General features: G+C 62.5%; 1 protein-coding gene across 5 annotated transcripts in view; it reads right to left on the minus strand.

Moving 5' to 3' along the window:
• The window catches only part of MAD1L1 (mitotic arrest deficient 1 like 1), a 315,909-nt gene that overhangs the window by 292,649 nt on the left and 1,416 nt on the right, over nt 1-21,844 (minus strand). For 4 of the 5 annotated variants that reach the window (XM_081791669.1, XM_081791671.1, XM_081791668.1 and 1 more), the window contains exons 2-9: nt 20,845-21,007; nt 17,694-17,834; nt 15,260-15,439; nt 12,863-12,987; nt 11,932-12,013; nt 10,899-11,029; nt 10,666-10,780; nt 8,712-8,773 (exon numbers count right to left, since the gene is read on the minus strand). In XM_081791669.1, the coding sequence (XP_081647795.1) occupies nt 8,712-8,773; nt 10,666-10,780; nt 10,899-11,029; nt 11,932-12,013; nt 12,863-12,987; nt 15,260-15,439; nt 17,694-17,834; nt 20,845-20,994 (986 nt within the window). In that variant the 5' untranslated portion in view covers nt 20,995-21,007. The remainder of the gene's footprint in view (nt 1-8,711; nt 8,774-10,665; nt 10,781-10,898; nt 11,030-11,931; nt 12,014-12,862; nt 12,988-15,259; nt 15,440-17,693; nt 17,835-20,844; nt 21,008-21,844) is intronic. The other variant, XM_081791670.1, reaches the window with a different exon arrangement.

Raw genomic sequence — 21,844 nt, forward strand, 5'->3', positions numbered from 1 at the left:
AGCAGGTCTGAGGAGCGTCCACCCAGCTGGCCCAGACGCCATCCCCACCGCCACCGGGGCCTGAAGCCCGCGCGGCGCACCAGAGCCGCGGGGGGGGGGGGGGGGGCGCGGTGCAGTGCAGAGGCGTCAACGCGTGCCCCAGCGTTCTGTCCCTGAGACGCCGACGACGACAGGGAGGTCCGGGCTTCGTACCCGGGAACAGTGGGAACGACACAGAAGCAACAGTGCAGCAAAGCCACGTCACACGGCCCATCGCGGCCGCCCCGCAGTCCCGTGCCGATTGGCAGCCACCATCTAACGGATAACCCCGCTTGGCTTCTAAGAACACAAATCTGCGCTTGTGCCGTGACCCTGCTTCACGGACACGTGGGCTCCCACTCGGTGCTCACAAAGGCCAGCCACCCTCCAAGCCGCGACCCCCAGCTCGTGTCCACACAACCAGAGCCCATGTTTCCAGGCAGCTCCCAGCCCCCTCCCCCTCTGCCTGGGGGTGGGGGACCTGGGCAGGGACGAGGGAGGACCCCCCAGGAGGACTTCAATAAGGCCTCTCCAAGTTTGCAGCAACCGAACAGGGAGGTGCCTCCTCCCTCTCCAACCTAATCCCCGGGTAACCCAGCACAGCCTGTTTTGTCTAAATCCTCTCGCTACCTGGCTTTAAACTTTTTACAATCGATTTAACACGATGTACAGAGGTAGAAGGGCCGGGTCCATAAAGCTGGAGTGAAGCCCTCCAAAGCGCTTCGAGGGCCACACCGCAAGTGCTGAACCACCAGGCACGTCCACCTGGGACAGGGCACCTGCCCCACCGTCTGCGCGGCCAGGGTGACCACACACAGGGCGGAGCCCCTCCAGGAAAGCGCTGCCCAGCTTGTATTGCCCACGGTGCGGTAGGCACGGCCTGCTGTGCGCACGGGGGCAGAGGGGACAGGACTGTGCCCCAGACTGCGGTCCCCGTCACAGCCCCTTGGGCAGCCCAGCCCCGTCCGGGACTGCCGCAGCGGGGCCCGGTGTGGGGAGCCGGCCCGTCGGGGATGCTGCTCCGTCCAGCCTCGCCACGCACGCCCGCTTCTGCCCGCTTCTGGCGAGCGGAGGCCAGACTCACAACTGAAACCTCAATGGGGAGCAAGGGACGGGCCGGGGCTGCTCCCCCGGACCCAGGATGGGCTGTAGCAGCTGAAGAAAGTCGGTTGTCAGGAAGCTCTCTGCCGCACCTGTCGTCTGATTCCCACCGGATCACAACAGTGTGAACAACACGGGAGCCTTGTCGCCGCAGCCAAGCCAGCCGACAGGGGCCCCGTCCCAAGTCACAGCTAAGCACACACACGGATGCACAAAAGCAGAGCAGTCCTATCACGACTCACTCGGCAAACGTCTACCACATGCGCTGGCTGCCAGGCTCGGAGCCTCTGAACACAAGCCCTGCTCTTCCCTCACGAGACCGAAGACTGAGGATGCCCAGCAGAGGGACAAACACGTGGCCGAGAGTCAATCACGACAACGCCTGCTTCTGTCGCTGGCCTCCACGGGGACCTGTGGAGCCGGGATGGGCTCACAAGTCTCCGGGCCCTGCCGGCACAGCTCTGGGGCCGCCGGGGCCCAGCCCGCCCCAGGAGCGCAGGCCGACAGAGAGCCCAGGGTGGGTGAAGGCGCCCCTCCGGGGCCGGGGCTCCCAGAGAACAGCTTCCGGTAGACAAAGGAGCCGGTGAAGGAACAATGCCACGTCCACGGCTGAGGCCACAAGAAAGAGCCACTCTTGCAAGCGCCCAGAAGGTGAGACTCTTGCCCAACCTCCTCCTCCTCGTCTGGAGCCGCAAAAGAAACCAAACCGAGACCAAGAGAAACAGTGAAAGAAGCTTGACGGCACGCCCCCCCCCCCCCCCCCCCCCCGCCCCAAGCGCCGGCAGCGCCTCACGTCCCGAGCGACCCCAGACCCGGGGCATTAGAAATGGCGACCAGAGGACGGGCGGCCACAAAGGTGTCAGGGGCGGCCAATAAGAAGGAATCGTGCTCCGCCTCACTGTCATCCTGACTGGCCTCACACATCACACATCGGGGGCGACCGGTCACCTGGCCAGCCAACAAAGGCCGCTGAGAGGGAAGCATGCAGGTCGGTGCCGGGTTCCCGTGTCCATTGCGGGTGACAGGCCAGCAGTTTCAGGGGCACGGCCGCCAGGCCTGAGAGCCAGCGAGACCCGCCAGCCTCTCGGCCTCCCTAGCGCCAACATCCTCCGAGACCCGTCACTCCGTCGAACCTGCGGGCTTCCTGACAGGCGCTACGCCCTCCCAGCCGGACTGAAACCAGGCCAGATCCGGGGACAAAAGGACGGGGGAAGGAGCCAAATCGCAGAGGCTCACACGCCACCAGCAAGTCATTTCCTCTACAAAATTAGGGGCTTGACTACAGAGGGACTCAACGTGCATTCCAGGCCCGCTGATAAGGCTTCCTACAGTGGGAACCGCCAAACGAGCTTTTCAAAAGCCGCCCGCTGGAGAGTCCTGCCTCCTCGCGGCACCGCGGCCCCACACCGCGTCTCCGCCGAGACCTCGGAGAGCGTGCCGCCCAAACTAAGCGGTGCCACTTGTACGCCGGACGGCGTTTCTGGAGGGCAGTCCAGCACCATCTGCCGATCTCAACACATCCGTCTTTGAGGCAAAACGCCTGCTTGAGAATCTGTCCGGCCACTCGGGCGCCGCTCACACCGCGAACCGAAGTGTCCGCCAACGGGCCTGAGGCAACACAGAGCTCGTCCACTTCGCGGAGCGCCGTGCGGCTCTTCGGTTCAGCAGTGCCGCGTGCCGGTGCGGAAGTACCGCTGGAAATCCACCGGGAACGTGCAGGACGCGGACCGAGCGCCGTGTGACGGAGGGCACCACAGGGCTCGCGTGCTCGTACGACTTCCAGAAAGCCACACGAGAACAGAGGCAGCGGACGGGGCCTGGACACACCGGGGGTGAGCACGGGGACCCCAGCCCCCTCCCTGAGAAGAGCAACCCAGGCACGAGAGCACTGCACGATGGGGACCGGGCGGCGGTGACAGAGAACCAGCCTGGCTGAGGGCAATGCGAGGTGGGAGGGCAGCAGTCAGGGGAAGGCGGGGGGAAGGAAGGCGACTTTCACTTTCTGTCCTCCCCCCAACCCCCCTCCCGACCCGACCCCCCCCTCCCCCACCGCCGGTGGTGAATTTAAGCAGTCATGCCCACGGCACCTGCCCCGAGGCCCCAAGACGCAGGCCGGCAGACAGAGCCCGGGTCAGTCCCACTGCCCACGGGCCCAACCGGCTCAGGGGATGGGCTCCACTCAAAATGGAAGCTTCAGCACCCCCACCACAGCCTCCCATCGCCCACAGATCAGCTCCACAGAGGCGGGACGCACGTACGAGCACGCACACGCAAGCGGCCGCCACAGTAGCCGAGGACAGGCGACTTCCGGCACGTTGCCAGGGCCCCTCACGCCCCATCGCATCCCAACCCGAGACGTGCGTGGCCTCCTAGCACCCGGCGTCAGCAGGTCTCCCCCACGTCCGAGCACCGTAGTCGGGCTCATCGCTCGTGGCTGCGGAGCACCCCCTGAGGACGCGTCGACCCACTCCCCGCGGCCGGGCAAACCCGCCGTCCACACGCGCAGGCTGGTGGGAATAGGCCGCTGTGAAGACTCCGGGACTCGTCTTTGTGAGGCCGCGTTTCCACCTCTCTTGGGTGAGAACCAGGACGGAAGAGCCAGGTCACGTCGTAAACCTGCAGGAAGCCACCAAATGGTTTCCCAAGTGCCACCTGGCCCAGGGTTTGCCTCTTGCCTTCACTGCGTCTTTCTGAGAGCAAAGGTGTTTCTCGTCTTGGGGAACTCTAAGTGACCGATTTTTTTCATCTTTGGTTCACGCTTTTGTGTCCTACGCTTCCAGAGCCTTGGTGTTTCCCCAGGTTAGGTCCACGCCCCACTGGTTCAATGCTGGAACAGTAAGGGACCAGAATCTACATCTGTCCATACAGACATCCCCCTGCATCAGCACCGTCTGCGGAAGACTGACTCTTTCCCACTGATTTATCTTGTCACCTTCGATGGAGACCAACAGATTCCATACTCTTGGGTAATTCCGGAACTTTCTAGTCTTTTCCGTCAACGTGTAAGTCTATCCTTATACCATTAACCCACTGCCTTGATCAATACAGTTTATGGTGCATCTGGAAATTAACCATCATAAGCCCACGGTTTCTTTTCAAAAACAAGGCTGGCTATTCTAGATCCTTTTCGTCTCCATAGAAACTCCAGAATCAGTTTGCTGGTTTCTACCAAAAGGCCTGCTGGGACTTTGGTTGGGAATGCACTGGAGGTGAGTATGAATTTTAGCACACTGACGTGTCCCCACCACGGACTCCTCCAACCTGCGAGCACGGAATCGCTCTCCAATTGCTGATATCGCTGCTAGATGACTTCCTGTCATTCTAGAAAGAACTTCTACTTTACAGCGTGCAGATTTCCGTTGCATTCAGCCTCACATTTCCAACGCGACTCTTCGGGGCTGCGTGCCTCCAACTGTTCGCTGCTGGCACACAGAAACTCAGTCCGCTTGTGCGCGTTGTCCTCGTAACTGTGAACCTGCCAGACCTACTACTTCCGGCTCTTTACAGATGCCCAGAGACGTCCTACACGGACGATCGTGCTGCCCCCCACCAGAGGCAGCTTTACGTCCTCCCGCCCGGCCGCGGGCCTTTCCTCCTCTCTCCCACTGTGCGCTGGCCGCACCGCCGCTGCCGCCGCAGAGGAGCGGGGAGAGGGCGGGCTAGACGCAGGGACAGCAGGTGCCGCATCTTGGGGAGGGGGGGACCCTTCCACTCCTACACTGCTCAAAGGTTGCGATCGTGCGTGGGTGCTGAGTTCCCACCAACACCTCCGCACCTACAGAGACGATCACGTTTCGTCTCTAACCTATTTAAATAGCAAACGACCCCGGTTGTCTGAAGGGAAAGGCCCATCTACTGCTGCAGGTACCCCCTTTGCTCCATTTTCCCACCGGCCTCTCCGTCAGTCTTTCCCCAGTGCCCCCGGAAGGTCACATCCAGGCTGACACAGACACAGAGTGTCTCCTGGTGTCCGCCTTCAGCACCTTCAAACCTTTCCGCCGGGCCGCGCTCCCCGGACAAGGCTCAGCACGTCACAGCTCTCCGCACGCCGGCGCGATCTGTGTACTGCTGCCGAACCCCTCAGTCGGCTTTCGCTGCCCCGGGATGGGGACCTGCAGGCACCACCCTCCCCCCGCCCCCCGAGTACGCAGGCCCCACCCAACACGGTGCAGTATTCCTTCCCACCAGGACTCTCCGAGTCCGGCGGCCCACCTGCCTCCAACCCGCAGGACCCACGTGCTGGAGACAGGCGTCCAGCAACATCCGGGTGGACGAGGCTGTCTGGCAGACAAGGAAACTGGCACGGGGCTTCCCTACAGGGTCACACTGCCGGACCGCCCCAGCCAGCTCACGTAACCAGCTCCCTGACACCTCTGGGCTCCTCAGGATGTGAGAAATCCCGAACTGGGAGAAAGGTGGCAACGGTCAGGCCGTGTCAACTCCAGGGGGTTGGTCTGTTCCAGGCGTTAGACCCGACCTATTCCCAACCTTGGCAAGGCCGCAGGGCCCTCCAAGAACGTGCGAAGAGCCACAGCCTTGCGCCCAGAGGAAAGCCCATGCAAGGAATATCTGTGCTAAGACACCAGAATCTCATAGGCATCAAGCATTTGAGGATGAGAGGCTGGGCAAGAACAGGGCAGGGGTGGGACAGTCAACGGCAGCCAGCCGGCCACCTACAGGCTACTCCTCCAGGCCGTGGCCGTAGCACGTGAGGTCCACGGGGAGCAGCAGAGGGCCAGGAAGAACTACAGGCAGAGGTCTGGAGCCAGAAAGCCAAAGGGCCCGAGGCGCTCAAGGCGCAGGGAGCAGGATCACGGGGCCGGGGGCGCCACCTAGTGGCGGCAGCTCTCAAAGCCCAGGAGACCCTGGACAGGATCCGGGGCCTGGGGGTCACGACACACACACACACCAAGCGACACACGCCAAGCGAGTCCCTTCAGTCCCAAAGTGGCGGCAAAGCCCTGGCCTAAAGGCCAGGAGAATCAAGCCTGCCAGGTCCTAAGGTCCTAAGGCCCTCCCGGCCCCTCCAGCTCCTGCTTCCGGGGCACCTGCTGGACTGGAACTCACTGCCGTCTCTCGGAGCCGGCTGGTCTTGCTCTGGGGGCGCAAGCCCCCGGCCTAGCGTGAAAACAGGTTTTCACAGGGAGAAGGTCTGACTTCCATGGTGAGAAACCACTATTCTAGAAAAATCTTTCCACTCGCAGATGTGTAAAATGAGGCACAAGACAGCCCCACAACCCTGAGGGCCAGGCGGGGGCCAAACAGAGATTCAGGCACCGCTCACCGAGGTCTGACAGTGAGCCGCAGACGCGACGGCTACGCTGTCGGAGGCCACCCACCCTACACCCACCGGGGCCGACCCACCCCGGCCACCCACAGTGGTCTCAGCACTCCCGACCGGGTCCACCCCTCCCTCCCTGCAGGGATCCCAACTTCTCCCTGTGCCCTATTTCCCTCCGCCCGTCTCCCTCCCCATATTCAACTCTGCCGGACGTAGGCTCCCCCAGGTCTCCCTCCCCACTCACAAACCTCCAACCGCCCAAGACCTGGCAAAAGAGGATGGCCCAACTCCTCCTCACGGCATTCAAGGTCAAGTGCGGTCTTGGACAGGCCGACTCCCTGCATTTGGACCAACACACAAGCCTGCAACCCACTGACTGTTACAGGACACACGGACCCACCTCAGAGGGACACAAGTGACTGGAGGCGAAGCCCACCCAGGCGCCCTGCTGCGGACAGGAAGGGTGAACAGGAGACACTGAGGTGCCCCAGGGGCCCCCGCGGTGGCCAGGCACAGAGTGACCGGGCACACGACAGAAAACCTGCCCCTCCAGGGGACCCTCACCAGGGGTGCCGGGACGCAAGGGCCACGAGGACGCCTCACCGCCTCCCCAGAAGCCTCCGGCTGCTCAGAAGGGAGGCCAGCACCGCTCCGCAGTACGTGACTTGTAAGCCTCCACACACAGGGCCAGGCGCGCGCTGCATTCCCGGCGACGGGAACACTGGCCCAGGGCCAGGCACAGATTGGCGAGGGGCCCACGAGCCAGGGGAGGGCAGAGACGCCAGGGACAGACTCACACCCTCCTCTCCCTCCCGCCCGCCCCAAGCAGCCCCCACCTCTGAGAGCCCTCGACCACCCCCCTCCTCTGCCTCTCCAGGGCCCGGCCGCCGAGTGAACACATGACACACACACACAGGCGCGTGACCAGGCAGAAGCAGCACCCCAGCTGGCGGTCAGCCCGCAGACCTCTGCAGGCCCCCCCACATCCCCCCCTGCGTGCCAGCCACACTCAGGGAGGCCCTCCGATTTGGAAGCGAGACCAAAGGGCCAGAGGAGGAACCACACTTTCCGCCCCGGCCAGAGGCGACTGCCAGCTGTGCACCAGCCCCAGGATTGACTGATGTCGAGGGCTTTGTGGCACATGCTGGGCGTTCAGACACTCCGCCAGCTGGTCTGATCGGGCACGAGTGGGCCTCTGATCTCCCACAAGAGAAAGAAGTCACAGAGGTTTCTCTTCTGACGAGCCTCCTTAGGTGCAGGAGGGAAGCGTTCTGGTGAGTTACTAAGCCCAGAGAGTAGGTGAGGCACCACCGGGTCAGCCCTCCACGAGTCTGGCGGCGGGTGCAGCTCAGGAAGGAACAGCAGCCTCGTCTGTCCTCTGGGACTCAGCGGGGCAAAGAGACGACGAGGAGGCATTTACAAGGGACAGACACCGAAGTCAGTAACGCTGATGGAAACCACGGCAGGTTCCAGAACCAGCCCTCGGACAGTGTAATTACGGGACAGCTCTTTAAAGAAGGCTCTCAATCTTGGCCCAGTTTCCAAGAGCGGCAGGAAAGACAACAGGGAGCTACAGTCTTAAAGTCGCACAAGCTGACGAAACAAGAGGCTCCTGAAACACCACAGCTCCAGACGAACAGGGACGATTGGTCTCCCACCAGCCCTCGCCCAGAACAGAACAACCAGACGAGGACAGAGCTGTTGGGAGAAGTCTATCCACAGGGGGGCCCAAAGTCCCGGGGACCGAGGGACAGGCAGCGATGCTGGAGAACAAGGGGCAGTAGCCCCCAGGACGGGCGGCAGGGAGCAGTGGAAAGGTGCCCCCCCAGGCCGTCCGGGCCATCAGAGGACAAGGCGCCAGCTCACCGCCCAGCTGCCCCCACCGCTGCCCCTCTGCATCCTGCCGCTCCCCTGCTGGCACGCCGCGGGGTCCTGACGGGACAACGATGCTCCCTTCTCACCCCTGACAACTCAGTCCATCTCCCCGTCTTCCATCTGCCTAAAAGGAATGGCTCGCCCCAAAAGCAATCGCTCCCTCAGTATAGGCAAAGGTCCTTTAACTGAAGCCACCGCTGCAGTGCGGTCAAACGCCTGCCACCACGCCACCACCGACCTTAAAGGAGAACGTTAAGACTTAGGCAGGGACAGTCCCCTAGTTGCATTTCCCTCCTGTCAGCAAAGTGCCGCGTCAAACCCAACAGGCGGTTGCACAAGCCGCCAGGCGGCCTCCAGCAGGGCTTCTGCCAGGGGCTCCAGCCGCCGGGGGCCCAGGGGAGGCAGGACCTCACCGCCGGGGGCGCCCTCCGCCTACCTGATGTTCAAGCCCGTGGTCTGTTCCAGACGCTCCCAGCTCTGCAGCTTTGCCAGCAGCTTCTGCAAAGACAAGGAGGCGAACGCTGAGGGTGCCACGACCCCAGCATCTTCCCCCACCCCTGCCAAGGCCTCCGCGGCGAGCGACCCGCCGCCCTTCTTCACACAACCCCACGTCGGTCCCCAGACCACCCAGCCTCATGCGGAGCTGCCGGCGACGAGGAGGAGGTTAAGTCTCCCTGACCCCTCAGAAGAGCCTGCCCTCATCTCAGCTGAACGCCTCGGGGCATGGAGTCCGCTCCGGAGCAGACGGCTCCCGCCCAACTACGAGTGAGCCTCTTTGCGGCCGGCCCCGCAGACTCAGGAAGAAGCAGGCCGAGCGGCCCCGAGGCAGACCGGGCGCTGAAGCCACAAGACCCCTCGCCCCTCCCCCGGTCCAGGGGTTCCACGGGACGCCGGGCCCCAGGGCAGATGCACTCAGCCCTAGCGCCCAAGTGTCCACAGTGGACGTGGCCCCACAGGGAGAACGGGAGAAGGTGGGGACGTCCCCCACCTGGCGCCACGCGCAGGGCTGCCTGACCCTGCGTTCCTCACGCTGCTTCACGCGGACCTGCATTCCAGGTCAGTCTCCCTCCCCTTCTGGAACGGAACCACCTGAGGGCAAGAAGCGCGTGCCTTCGTCCGGCCTCCCGTGCCCGTCGCCCGGGCCAAGCACGGTCCTGGCATCACCGCACTCCCTCGGTCCCTCGAGTGGCCCCTACCACGTGAGGGCATGGGCCGGGTAACAGAGCTGGGCACAGAGCCGATGCTTAGCGACCACCTACCGACGCCAGGCACTGGGGAAGTACTCGCCGTGAATTCACGGAGCCCCCACAACCCTGCAAGGCACACTCTGATGCTCCTCGATACACAGGTGCACGGAGAGGTTAAGCAACTTGCCCGGGGCCACAGAGCCAGCGAGCATCCATGGCAGGATGTCCCAGAGGCAGTGTGACTCGAGAGACAAAGCCTTAACCGGTGTCACAACTGTCCAGAGGAAACACTCCGTCTGGGGCTGCGTCTGCGGGCCAAGCTCACACGTCAGCCAGCACCTGCGAGGAGCTCGGCTCCCACCCCGTGAGGCCACAGGCCTCCGCTGTGACCAACTGCGGGACAGCTGCCAGCACGTTGCCACCACCCAGGAAACGACGCAGGGCTGCACGGCTCATAGGTGAGGCGGCAGGGAACGACCTGGGGGGGGCTGTGCAGAAGGACAGCGAGACCGGGGGACAGAGACCAGGAGGCTGAGCGCTAGTGTAACGTGTGCGCACCGGGCGAGACAGGCTCCCGCGTCCCCCGGAGCGCCCACGGGAGAAGCGCCCACGGGAGAAGCGCCCACGGGATGCTTTCGGCACCACGCCCTCGCACCAGCTCTACGAGCACGTCCCACAAACGCCAGCATGCGTCCCAACAGCAGACACAGGAGAGGAAACGGAGCCGGGCGTCCGTGCCATCTGCGGGTGGGAGCCGGTCTGTGTCAGGCGCCCCGCACCACGTCCCCTATCTGTATCAGTTTTCCAATTTCTTCCGGGGGGCTGAGAACAGAGCACGCGCTCTCACAGCTCCTCCTGGAGGCTCTCAGGAAGAACCCACTCCTGGCCCTCTCTCCGGCTTCTGGAAGCGCTCACCCTCCTCCACCTCGACGCCCCCACGGCAGGGGGCCGGGTCCTCCCCACAGGACACCCGCCTCGGCCCCCCGCCTGCACAACGATCCGCGACCGGGGGCCCGCTGGCTCCCGGTGGAGTCTCCCCACCGCGGGCCAGCTCGCCGGCACCCACACGTGCGGCCAGGCGGCTCCGGGGCCGCTGCTCCGCCCACGGCACCGGCCCGGCAGCTTCCACGTCTCAGGCGGGCAAGCGCAAGGCGGGCCCGAAACACCCGGGGTCCCCCACCTGCAGCACGCCCCCAGCCTCACCTCCTTCTCCAGCTCCAGGACCGCCAGGCTTTCCTGCATCTTCTCCTGGCGCCCCAGCCGCCGCCGCAGGCCCTCCAGCTCCTCCCTGAGCAGCCCGTTGGTCTCTCGCATCTCCCTGGGGGGCCGGACACCGCATCCCTCAAAGCGCCGCCACGCACAGGCAGGAGGAGCCGGGACAAGGAGTGCAGCCCCCCCCCCCCCGCCCCTCTGCCCCGCCGCCCACCCCGCCTCACCGCAGGCAGGCGCTCTCCTCCCGCAGCTGCTTCAGCTCCCGCTCCATCTTGGGCAGCCGCACCAACTCCGACTTCATGTTCTTCACGACCGCAGCATCCTGCTCCTGCAGGGACAGCTTCTGCTCCAAATCCTGAGTGAGGCCGGGGACAGAGAGGACAGAGTCGACCTCCACGGCCCCGGCTCGCCCTCGAGGTGTGCCTCTGTGCCACGTCCTCGGCACTCACTTCCAGGGGAGTCGTGCCCGCTCGGGGACAGGACCCTAGCGCAGGTCTGCCCCAGGGCATGCGGCAACGGTGCCCCGAAGAGACGCCTCGGAGAAACACACACACCGTCCCCCCACGCTAGACCCACTCCTGCCACACGAGCACCCAAGTGACAGGCGAGTCTCTTCCACGGGACAAAGCCTCTCCTCTAAGATCTCCAGTTCCAAGACACCCTGAGGACGACCGGCACCCAGCAGCGGCAGGTCCCCCAACAGGCTAGGTCAATCAGTCAACAAATGTTTACTGGGCCCAGCTCTGTGGCAGATACGGGGTCATGCAGCGGGGACAGGGTGACGCAGGACACACAGGAGGCCTCTGCACTTGCACTCTGGTGGAAGGGCAGACACAGGCCGTGAAGGCGAGCGAATCCGGGGAGGTTGACGGTGGGGGGAGGGGGGGGAGGGGCCAGGGCGGAGGTGACGTACCCGAAAACAGCACGTGGAACAGCAGAGGGAGCCGGGAGGCCCAACGGGGGAGCCGGCTGGGGAGGGGCCGGGAGGGGCCCAGGTCACTCGGGCTGGGGTCCGGAGCCCCAAGTTCCTCCGCAGGCAGGGCCCCCACCTCCGGACGCCCAGCCGCTCGCTCCTCTCGCTCGTGCGGCATCCCCAGCACCAAGCGCGGGCGCGCCACGCACAGACAGGCAGCGGTGTCAGCGGTACCAGGGCGCGGGCAGCTCACCGTCCCCAGGCGCCCTAAGCACACCCCCACCGAGGAGGCAGGAGGGGAAGAGCCCCCAGACACGGCCCGTGTCTGAGACGGAGTCACTCACCCTGATCCTCTGCTCTTGGTCAGCCCTCGCTTCCTGGCGGGCCTGGAGCTCCTGGACCTTCTCGTTAGCCTCCTGACATTTCCTGTCCGGAGAAAGGCACATGACGTGCAGAAACAGGGGTGTGTGAAACCAGCGGCTGTCCTCACCCCGGAGGCTCTCCAGGGTGGACCCTCACAAACATACTCCACCCCCTCCCTCCTCCCAGGGCACTGTGGCCCGTACCCTCGGGTCAGGGTGGGTGGCGAAGTCCACACCACGTGCAGGGCCCTGCCCAGCCTGCCACCGGCCCTGGTACAGCCACAGCCGAGGACCCACCAGGGACTGGCCCCCCCACACACCCCCAACGCTGCCCAGGAGCGTCCAGAGCCCTCCTAGGACAGCATCTGCGAAGGCAAAGGCCTAGCTCCCAGGGAGAGAACTCAGCCTTCTGACCTCGCAGACTTCTGTCCTGCTCAGAGAGCTGCCTCCACTTGGAAGTCCTCTCCCGTCCACCCCACCCACCACCCCGGGGCGCCCTACATGGCCTTTAAAGGGAAGCTCTCTGCGAGGGGAGAAACTACCACTCTCCGCTATTGTTCTCAGAATACATAAAACACTTAGTGGCCAGCTTCAGTGGCCCCTGTGTCTGCCCCCAACAGCCTGTGGACGGGGAGGACAGACCAGAAGGGCCCCCGGAGGTTCTTGGGGCTTGGCACAGGCAGCACGCCTGGTTGCTGGGTGCTCAGACCACAGAGGCCACAAAAGGAGCCCGGGCCCTCCGGTTCTTCCACACAGTTAACAACCAGACCCGAAACTCAGCCCAGGCCCCAGCAGGCCTGCCCGCACCACGCCCCGCGAAGGCGCAGAGCCCCGCCCCCTGCACGCCCCGCCCCCAGCACGCCCCGCCCCCGCCCCAGCACGCCCCGCCCCCGCCCCAGCACGCCCCGCTCACTTGCGCTGCAAGGCCAGCTGCTCCTGGAGCTCCTGCTTCTCAGACTCCAGGCTCTTCACCTGCATCTCCTGGTTCATCACGCTCCACTGCAGCTCCGAGACCTTCCCCTTCAGCGTGCTGATGGTCTGAGAGCAGAGCGGGCGGCCCAGAGCAGCTGAGCGGCTGCCGGCGCACAGAGGCGAGCCGCCCACCCCGCGGCGGCGGGACAAATGCCCCCACGAGAGCCTGCCCCTCCCATCCCCCTCCTGAGGGCAGGGACACAACCTGGGAGGGCATGCCACCCCCTCACCCCATCCCTGGCTACGCGGCCTGCCTCGCATTTCCCTCAAGCAAATGGGAAGAGACCGGGTCGTGGTGACGGGCTGCTCCCGAGACCGCCCGGGGCCGGGTGACATCTGCCACTCAGGACCCTCGCTCGTTCCTAGCGTGCTTGCATGGCTCTCCCTCCACGCCTGCCCCGGTGTCTCCATCCGAGATGAACCCCCACCATGCCATCATCCCAGCTGAAACACTCCCTGTGAACCACAGCCAAGTCCCTGCCAACAGGTCGGAAACGGGGACTGAGGCCATCCTCAGAAGGCTACAGGAGCCCCACAGAACGGAGGAGCTGCGGGAAGACCGTGCAGACCCCGTGCCCTCATCCAGAAGCAGGGAGAAAGGAGAGCGGAGGCTGGGGAGGCTGGGGAGGCTGGCGAAAGCAGGGCCTTGGGACTTTCAGGGGCAGAACTTCTGCCCGGCCGTCAGACCACACCCTCACCCGGTGACCTCTAGTGACCATCTGCTGACCGCTCTCCTTCTGTGGCTGTCCCAGGGAAGCCAGCTCAGAGGCGTCCCTGTAAATTAGCCTCCTGGAGCGGAGGACGAGAACCGAGGACCCGCACCAGCGAGGAGGCCCACCCCTGCCCAGGACCCATGTTTGTGGGGGCCCAGGGGCACTGACACAGGCCATCCACGTCCCACACTCCGGCCATCTGCATGGTCTGCTCTGTTACGATGGCGCCTGCCAGCCTGGGAACCCAAGAAAAACGAAGGTACTAAAATACACTGATCTAAGAAGACAGCCTTCGAGAAGTCTTCCCGAACTCCAACACGCACACCACACACCCGGTGCTGCGCTGGATACGGGACAGATGGCTGGCCGCACGCAGGACGCCGCTGCATGGAGGCCGGGCCGGCAGCAAGAGGACTCCCTGCTGACGGACTTCTCGAACCAGGCACCCCGTAAGAGAGCGCGGTGCGGGAACAGCGACAGCCTCGGTCACCAGGGAGGGCTTTCTCCAAAGAAGTAAAAAGTAACAAACAAAATTCAGCGTCCTCCTTCCTGACTGGCTGAGACCTTTCCCACTTCCGTGGCGGTAGCCTCCCCCCCCATCCGGCTCTGTCCCCCGCCCCCGTGGGCCGCACACCAGCCTCCCGCACGCAGGCCCCGGGGAGCACGCAGGCCCCAGGACACAGCTCGGGCAAGCACGCCAAGGGCGACACGGGGACTTGTCTTGAGCCGATCACGGCTCCGCTCCTGCCAGCATCCACATCAGAAGACAGATGTAGGAACAACGTTAACATACTCCCCAGCGTTGCCAAGGCAAAAATAACCTGCCGCTTCCCGAGATCTATCAAGTGGAGACGCACGCAGAGACAGAATACCAACGATCCCGCGCCCCCGCTCCTCCCCCGGCAGCGCTTCATCTCCTTCCTCCCGGCGCCCGCGAGCCGCAGCAACACCGCAAAGGGACAGGGAAGGTCAGGAGAGCCCCGTCTCCACCAGCATCAGCGTCTGGGCTCTGCTTCTGAAATTTATACAACCTTCAACGGGTCGAGGGAATAAGGAGCAGGGCTCGGATGTGCTCTGGCTTCAAAGGCGCTCTCAGATGCTAACAGACCTACTAATCAAAGACATGCAAATCCAGAAGCACCACTTACGTCTCCGGAAGAGACAAAAAAAGGTATCTAGGTATTTCCAGAAGACTTCCAGAAGATCCACGACAGGAAAGGCTACAGGGAAACCAGAACCCTCAACAATGCTGTCAGGACAACACGGCAACTGTCAGCAGAAGCCAGCGACCTCAAACCCCACTCCTAGGAACGCGCCTGAGTGAGCAACTCAGTAGAAACAGAAAGTACACGCCACCTGCCGCGTTCGTATCCCGTACGTACTCATACCAGGACGCACGCACGTAAAACAGTTTTTTACGTGACAAAACACGGGCCAGTCGACCATTAAAAGTCCTAATGACAGAGACTAAGACAACGTTTGACTCATTAACTGAAAACCACGAGTGGAAATGAGGATCTGTATCCGGATTACGACGGACGACACAGAAACCATCGGCGCAGGAGCGGGAAGGGGACTCTGAGACCGGCCCCGCACGACGCGGCCGCCCCGGGGCGGGCCCTCACCTCGCCGGCCGCGGCCAGGCCGTCCTCCTTCTCCCGAAGCTTCTGGCCGGCGGCGTCCAGGCTCTGCCGGCACCGCCTGTGGCGCTCCAGCTGCTCCTTCATCCTCTCCTCCGCCTCGGCCTCACGCTCCTGCAGCTGCCGGATGCGCGTCAGGAGCTCCTGGTTGCGGTCCACCTCGCGCTGCCAGAGCAGGGACAGAAAGCGGGGACAGTGAGCGGGGGCGGGGCGGCCCAGCCCACCCTCCCCGGGGACAGACGCGGCCATGCCGCACACCCCGCTCCCGCGGCGCACATCACCTCCCGCAGCCCTTCACCCCCGCCACGCGTCTTATGCCGGGAAGGCAGCCGCAGGACCAAGACTCCCTCGCTCTGATGGCCCCGGGGGGGGGGGGGGGGGGTTCCCGAGAGCCAACGGTCGGCCACGGGGAGCTTACCTTCAGCCCCAGAAAGGAAGGGACCACAAAGCGGGCACCTAATGCTGCTGGCCTCTGAGCGCTCCCCAGGAAGGGGAGCCGCGCAAGCCCCCCGCAAGGTCCGCCAGCACCCCCAAGGCAAGTGCTCACCCCAGGGCTCTGCAGCCCAGCACCACGGGGGAGCAACACGAAAGTGGGGACACAGCCTGCTCAAGGGACACACGGGAATAAGGAGCTACAAGCGTGGCCTCCGAACAGCCAGGGGACCCTTCTGCCACGGAAGCACGCCACAGAGCAGGGTGCGGCATCTCTGTTCGGGCTGCCAGTCCCAAGTGCACACAGGGCGGTCCGTGCAGGTCCCCAGACCTCAGACACCAACCGGAGTCTCACCATCTAGAGGCTCCAGAGTCCCACCCACTGACAAACTGGCATCCCTGAAAACCCACGACACGTGTCCCAGACAAAGAAACCACGTGAGAGCTGCTCGCTCAGGCGGTCCAGGTCCCACGCAGCCGCATCTGCGGGTGGGAAGGGAGAGGCCTCTCAGAGAGAGAGGCCACGCTCAGCGAGGGCCCGGGGTTAAGCGCAGCCCGCATCCTTGGACTTCCCCAAGACAAAACTTCCACCGACCCTGCCACGATGCCCCACCCATTCCAACATATCCTAAGCACCTGTAAGGTGCCACAGCCCATGCTGGACCCTGGAGACCCAGAGCAGCCAGGACAGACCCTGTCCTTGACAGACTGACGGCCCAGGAAAATTCCAGGAGCTGCACACCCCGTGCCTTCTGCCTGAGAGCCAGGCGGTAACACCAACACCACAATTCCTACCATCTCGGGGCCCCTGGTGCCACCTCCACACCCCTAATAAGGCACTTCGTTACCACGGCCTTCCCCTGTCCCTCCCAGGACGACCCTGAGCAGCAGCTAACACCACACGTTAAGAGAGAGACCCCCTCAGAGCGGCACCAGGACCATGCCAAGGCCACGGCACCCACTCGCAGCCCGTGTTTCCGGGCTACTGGGCCCACGCGGCACACCATGGCCAGAAGCCTGCGTACCAGGTCGAACACATCAGATTAGCATCACGCCCTCGAAGACATCAGCTATTTTTACAGGACTAGGAAAGCATGCAGATATGCTACGTAAGGCAAGAACGGGGCCAGACATCCACCCCTGGGAAAGCGTGGGCAGGTCAGAGACTTTCCGGTCCAATGCTTTGCTGGAGTCTGGCAGCATTTCCACAAATCATCAGCACTTATTAAAAAACCCTGGTGAAGTGCTGTTGATCAAAGCAAAGGAAGCAAGGGATTCATGCCCTAAGTAAAAACCTAGCACCTTCTCTAGGTAACACGCTTTCCCAGCCTGCCCTGGGTAAGCCAGGGACAACAGGAAGTACCCCCAGGCTGGAGGTCTTTTTTTTTTTTCTTTTAATTTTTAATTTATTTTTGAGAGAGAGAGAGAGACACACACACAGAGTGCGAGCGGGGGGCAGAGAGAGAGGGAGACAGAGAATCTGAAGCAGGCTCCAGGCTCCGAACTGTCAGCACAGAGCCCGAGTCGGGGCCCGAACCCACGAACCGTGAGATCATGACCCGAGCCGAAGTCGGCGCTTAACCGAATCAGCCACCCAGGCGCCCCTGGAGGTCTCTGCTCTGGGCCCTGTAACCACGTGAGCAAGACCGGTCCAGCCTGGACCTGAGACCTCCATGCAACCCAGTGACTTTCCAAGCCTGTCGCCCCGTGGCACCTGGTATTTCTGCTGGATTTACATCCCAATTCTTGGCAGGGGTGGGGAGAACGGGCAGCCCCGCAGAGAGGAACGCCCACCGGCACCTCGCCAGGCAGACGGCAGGCAGTCCTCCCCCGTGCGCTGCCCCCCCAAGGACGTCGAGCACAGTCACTCTGTGGCCTCAGGAGGGAGAACAGCTTGGCTCCCAGCCGGGAGGGTCACCTGCCCGGCGGCCCAGCAGGCACCGTGCACAGCGCCCTACGCCGGGCCCGGCCGCCCGCTCGCACCCACCTCGTAGCGCCTGGCGCTGGTGCTGGCCGCCCGCTCCAGCTCCACTCGCGCTCTCTTGTGGCTCAGCTCCATCTGCGTCTTCTCCCGCTCCACCTGGACGACCTGGGACTTGGAGCGGATCCGCTCGGCTCGCTCCTCCAGCTGAGCAGGTCACACCCGAGGGAGAGAGAACCCTCAGCAGCCGCGCCGAACCGCTGGGGGGTTCGCCTGACACTCGCACGCTGACACCTGCTCCCAGCAGGGCCCGTACTCGGCCTCGGGGGAGAAGGACGGATGCCCGGTCTTTTGTTGGAAAACGGGTACACGGAGCCAGTAAACAGAGAGGACACAATAACAGGAAGAGAAGGACCTATTTTTTTTTTCCATTTCTTTTAGCATTTGTTTCTTTTTGAGGGAGAGAGAGAAAGAGAGAGAGAGAGAGACAGAGCGTGAGCAGGGGAGGGGCACAGAGAGAGGGAGACAGAATCCGAAGCAGGCTCCACGCTCCGAGCTGTCAGCACAGAGCCCGTCGCGGGGCTGGAACCCACGGACCGTGAGATCGTGACCTGAACCGAAGTCGGATGTTCAACCGACTGAGCCCCCCAGGTGCCCAAGAATGATATGTTTTAATAAGGCGGTGTGTATGCTTGTTTTAGGGAAAAGAGCATATTAGTTTCCTACTGCTGTGCAGCAACTTACAACAAACTTAGCAGCTAAAACCCCACGTTAGCCGCCGTCAGGCTCTGTGGGCAGAAGGCCAGGTCGTGCGATCAGGCTGTCACAGGCTAAAATCAACACCCAGTGGCCACGCTCCAACCTCATCTGGACCATGAGATCCTCTCCCACACTCACATGGCTGGAGGACCGAGGTCCCGTTTCCTTGCTATCAGCCCCGGGCTGCTGTCAGCCCCTGGAGACCACCCACATTCCCTGCCACGTGGCCCCTGGCCACCTCCAAAGCCAACAAAGGAGAATCCCCCATATGTGGAATCCCTCTCCTGCTCTGTCTCTGACTTCTCGATCTGATCTAGTGACCTAGGTTTAAAAGGCTCATCTGAGTAAGTCAGGCCCAGCATCATAAGGTCAACTGACTGAAGTTCTTAATTCTGTTGGCAAAATCCTGCCACCACAATACCTAGCGTTTAAGTGGGAGAAAGTGTGGCCCACCTGGGGCTGGGAATTCGGGAGCCGTCTTACAAGTACACCCACCACAGAGGGTAGGCACATAAAGGTGAGGTCAAGCCTTGAAGGGCCTCGGAGGACACGTCAGTTTCGCAGACCCACTGACTGTCAGGGTCTCTGGCTCACGTGGACTAGAGCCTGACCACTCCAAGAATGCCTGGTAGCACAGCAGCTCCAGAGCACAAGAAAGAAACGCAGAATCTCAGGCTGCGCCCCACAGATGCCAAATCAGAACCTTCCCCTTAAACATATCAGGTATTCATGTGCACACTGAAGCGTTACGGCGAGTGGTTCCCAGTTCCACCAGGGATGCTTGGCAACGTCTGGAGACGCTGTCGACCGTCAAAAGACGGGCAAGCGGTACGTGTTCGCTACCGGCACCCCGCGGGCAGAGGCCAGGGATGTCGCTCAACACCCCGCAAGGCGCAAGCCTGTCCTGCAGAACAAAGAACCACCCACCCCAAAACGTCAGCCGTACCACGGGTGAGAAATCCCAGGCTAGGGGAAAGGTATCTTCTCTACCCACCCCCCCACCCACCGTCTCTCGGGGCTCAAGTCCACACTTCACTCCTCTGACACTTTCTCTCACTTCCACCCCCACCCGTTCAAGTGGGGGAGTTCCGAAGTGCACCTCCCGTCAGACTCACTGGCCTTCCCAGCCTCACTCTGTGCCTGCAGCTAGGGCTCCCAGCTCCCGTGGGCACCACTGCACAGGGACCAGGAGTCCCAGAGAAACAGACCCATGGACACATCTTCCTGAAACATCGACTGCACGTGAAGGAAAGTGACTGAAACATGTTTATGTCGAAACCAACACTGACATGTAGCAGAGCGACTGTAAACACTTTCCCACGGAAACAAGAGGCTTAAAAAAAGGGCAGGGGGCCCGGAATGGTAGTCAAAGCACTGATTTCCAGGCTCCCCCCAGACCTGTAGGTTCTCAGTTCCCTCATCTGCCATCAGGGGGCAGCTTGGTAGGGCAGAAAACCACTGACGGATGTCCCGGGCCAGCTCAGGACCAGGTCAGGGCCCGGGCAGCCTACGGCCGCAACACTCTAACCAGCTCGCTCTGGCCACGGCACCCGCCTACGGGGTCCCGCAGACTGAGGAAGCCCTCCACAGCACTAGCTTACTGAAAGGCTGGCCTCTGAATTTCTAGATTCTATAGTTCCGACAGGTTGGCCAAAAGTTGCCAGACATTTGCATCAACAAAACTGTAACACTTGTGTAGACCAAAGCTGCTAACTTCTTATTTTGCCAGTGAGCAAGACTCAAACAAAAAGCACAATTGCCACCAGCGTTTCCAAAAAATGCTTTAACGCCAAAAACAAATGTAAAAGATTCAATTTCAGAATGAAAACCGGTCCTTGCCAAAAAATGACAGTGAGCAGCAACTCAGCCCACAAACAAACAGAAATCATTCAATTATTCAGCAAACGAATGCACACAAACACACCAGCATGTGTTTGACCAGATGCTGCCTGGGCCTCCCTGGGGCTCCCGGGCTCCATCAGGGGCCGTTTCCCTGGGATGGCTCAGGCCGCACAGCACAGGGGAGCTGCTGGACGCCGGCAGTGCAGAGGGGCGGGGGCCAGGCCCAGGCGCAGACGCCACCCCCTGCTGGTGAGGGCCCAGTGATCCCTGCCCCCGTGAGACTGACCCCACAACTCTGTGGAACCTCAAGTCCTCCAGAAGATCTGACCCCTTTATCACGGTGTATGGTCAGTGTTGCAAGGAAGTGAAATAAAGGAAATAGGACTTTTTTATCACAAAACTGTAAAAGCCACATCACGGCAGAGTGAAAACAAGATCTGCAAACACCCCCCACCCCCACCCCCCACAGTGGTCTGAGACCAGGGCACACCCAATCTTTCTCTTTCTTGGAGACCCTTCCCGACCCGGGGACCGGGGACCCGGGTGCTCCCCGGCACAGGCCCCACCTAAGGCGTGTGTCTTCCCACCTGGAGCCCCTCCCGCCGGGGGCGCTCACCTGCATGCTCTCCTGGTACTGCATCTGCAGAGAGCCCTGGGCGGAGGTGGGAGCATCCAGTCCAGATCCTGCCTCCACCCGCTGAGAAATGAAGTTGTTCAAAGACCTCAGGGTGGACAGCACCGTGGTGTTCTCCCCCAGGTCGTCCATGGCCACCTGGCTCCTGCAGGAAGACAGGGAGGGCCCACGGTGAGCGTCTGCAGGCACCATTAGCTGCACCAGCGCCGGGGGGGGGGGGGGGGGGGGGGGGGGCGGGAGGGCGCCTCTGGGCAGCCCCGCCCTCCCAACACACACAGTGCTCACAGCACTCCCGAGCCCATAACCACATTTCCAGGGCCAAGCGGGAGCCCACACCGCCACTTGACCAGAGAAGAAATAGAGGCGTCAGAAGACCACGCCGCTGAGCCGCTGTCACGGTGCTGACCTGCACACCAGCGACGGACAGACGGCTCCCAGAAAAAGATGCCCAGCAGTCCCACGGCACATGGCCCCGTCAACACAAAAGACCCAGCCTCTGGGAACGAGAAACAAAGCAGGCCGCAGTGGCGATGGCTGGCGACCCCAGCGACGCTAACTGTAATCACCGCTAACGATGACCTTAACAGGCATTGCTAGTTTCGACCAAAAAGAAACGTACGTGACGCTGAACACTGAGCCTTCTCGAGCCTCGGTTTCCTCATCTGTAAACTGAGGACCAGGAAAGCCTCTTTGCAAAGCTGCCGTGAGGATGACAGTGCCTGTCCTAACTTTCAAGAAGGCAGGGGTGAGTCATGCCAGATCCTCACCTGGCCTGTAACTTCTCACAGGACACCTCAGACTTCACAACGGGCAAACTAGGTGTTTGCACACATGTGAGACGTGAGAAAGCGAGGCTTCAGAAGCTACAGAATGGACCGGATCCCAGGCCCGCCTGGCTCTCAGGTCCAGTTTGTGCTCCACGAGCCAACGCGTGAACAAGACCAAGGAGCCGCATCCCCGAGAGCAAGGGACTGTGGCTTCA

This window comes from Panthera onca, chromosome E3, assembly GCF_046562875.1.
Source record: "Panthera onca isolate mPanOnc1 chromosome E3, mPanOnc1 haplotype 2, whole genome shotgun sequence".
Lineage (NCBI taxonomy): Eukaryota > Metazoa > Chordata > Mammalia > Carnivora > Felidae > Panthera > Panthera onca.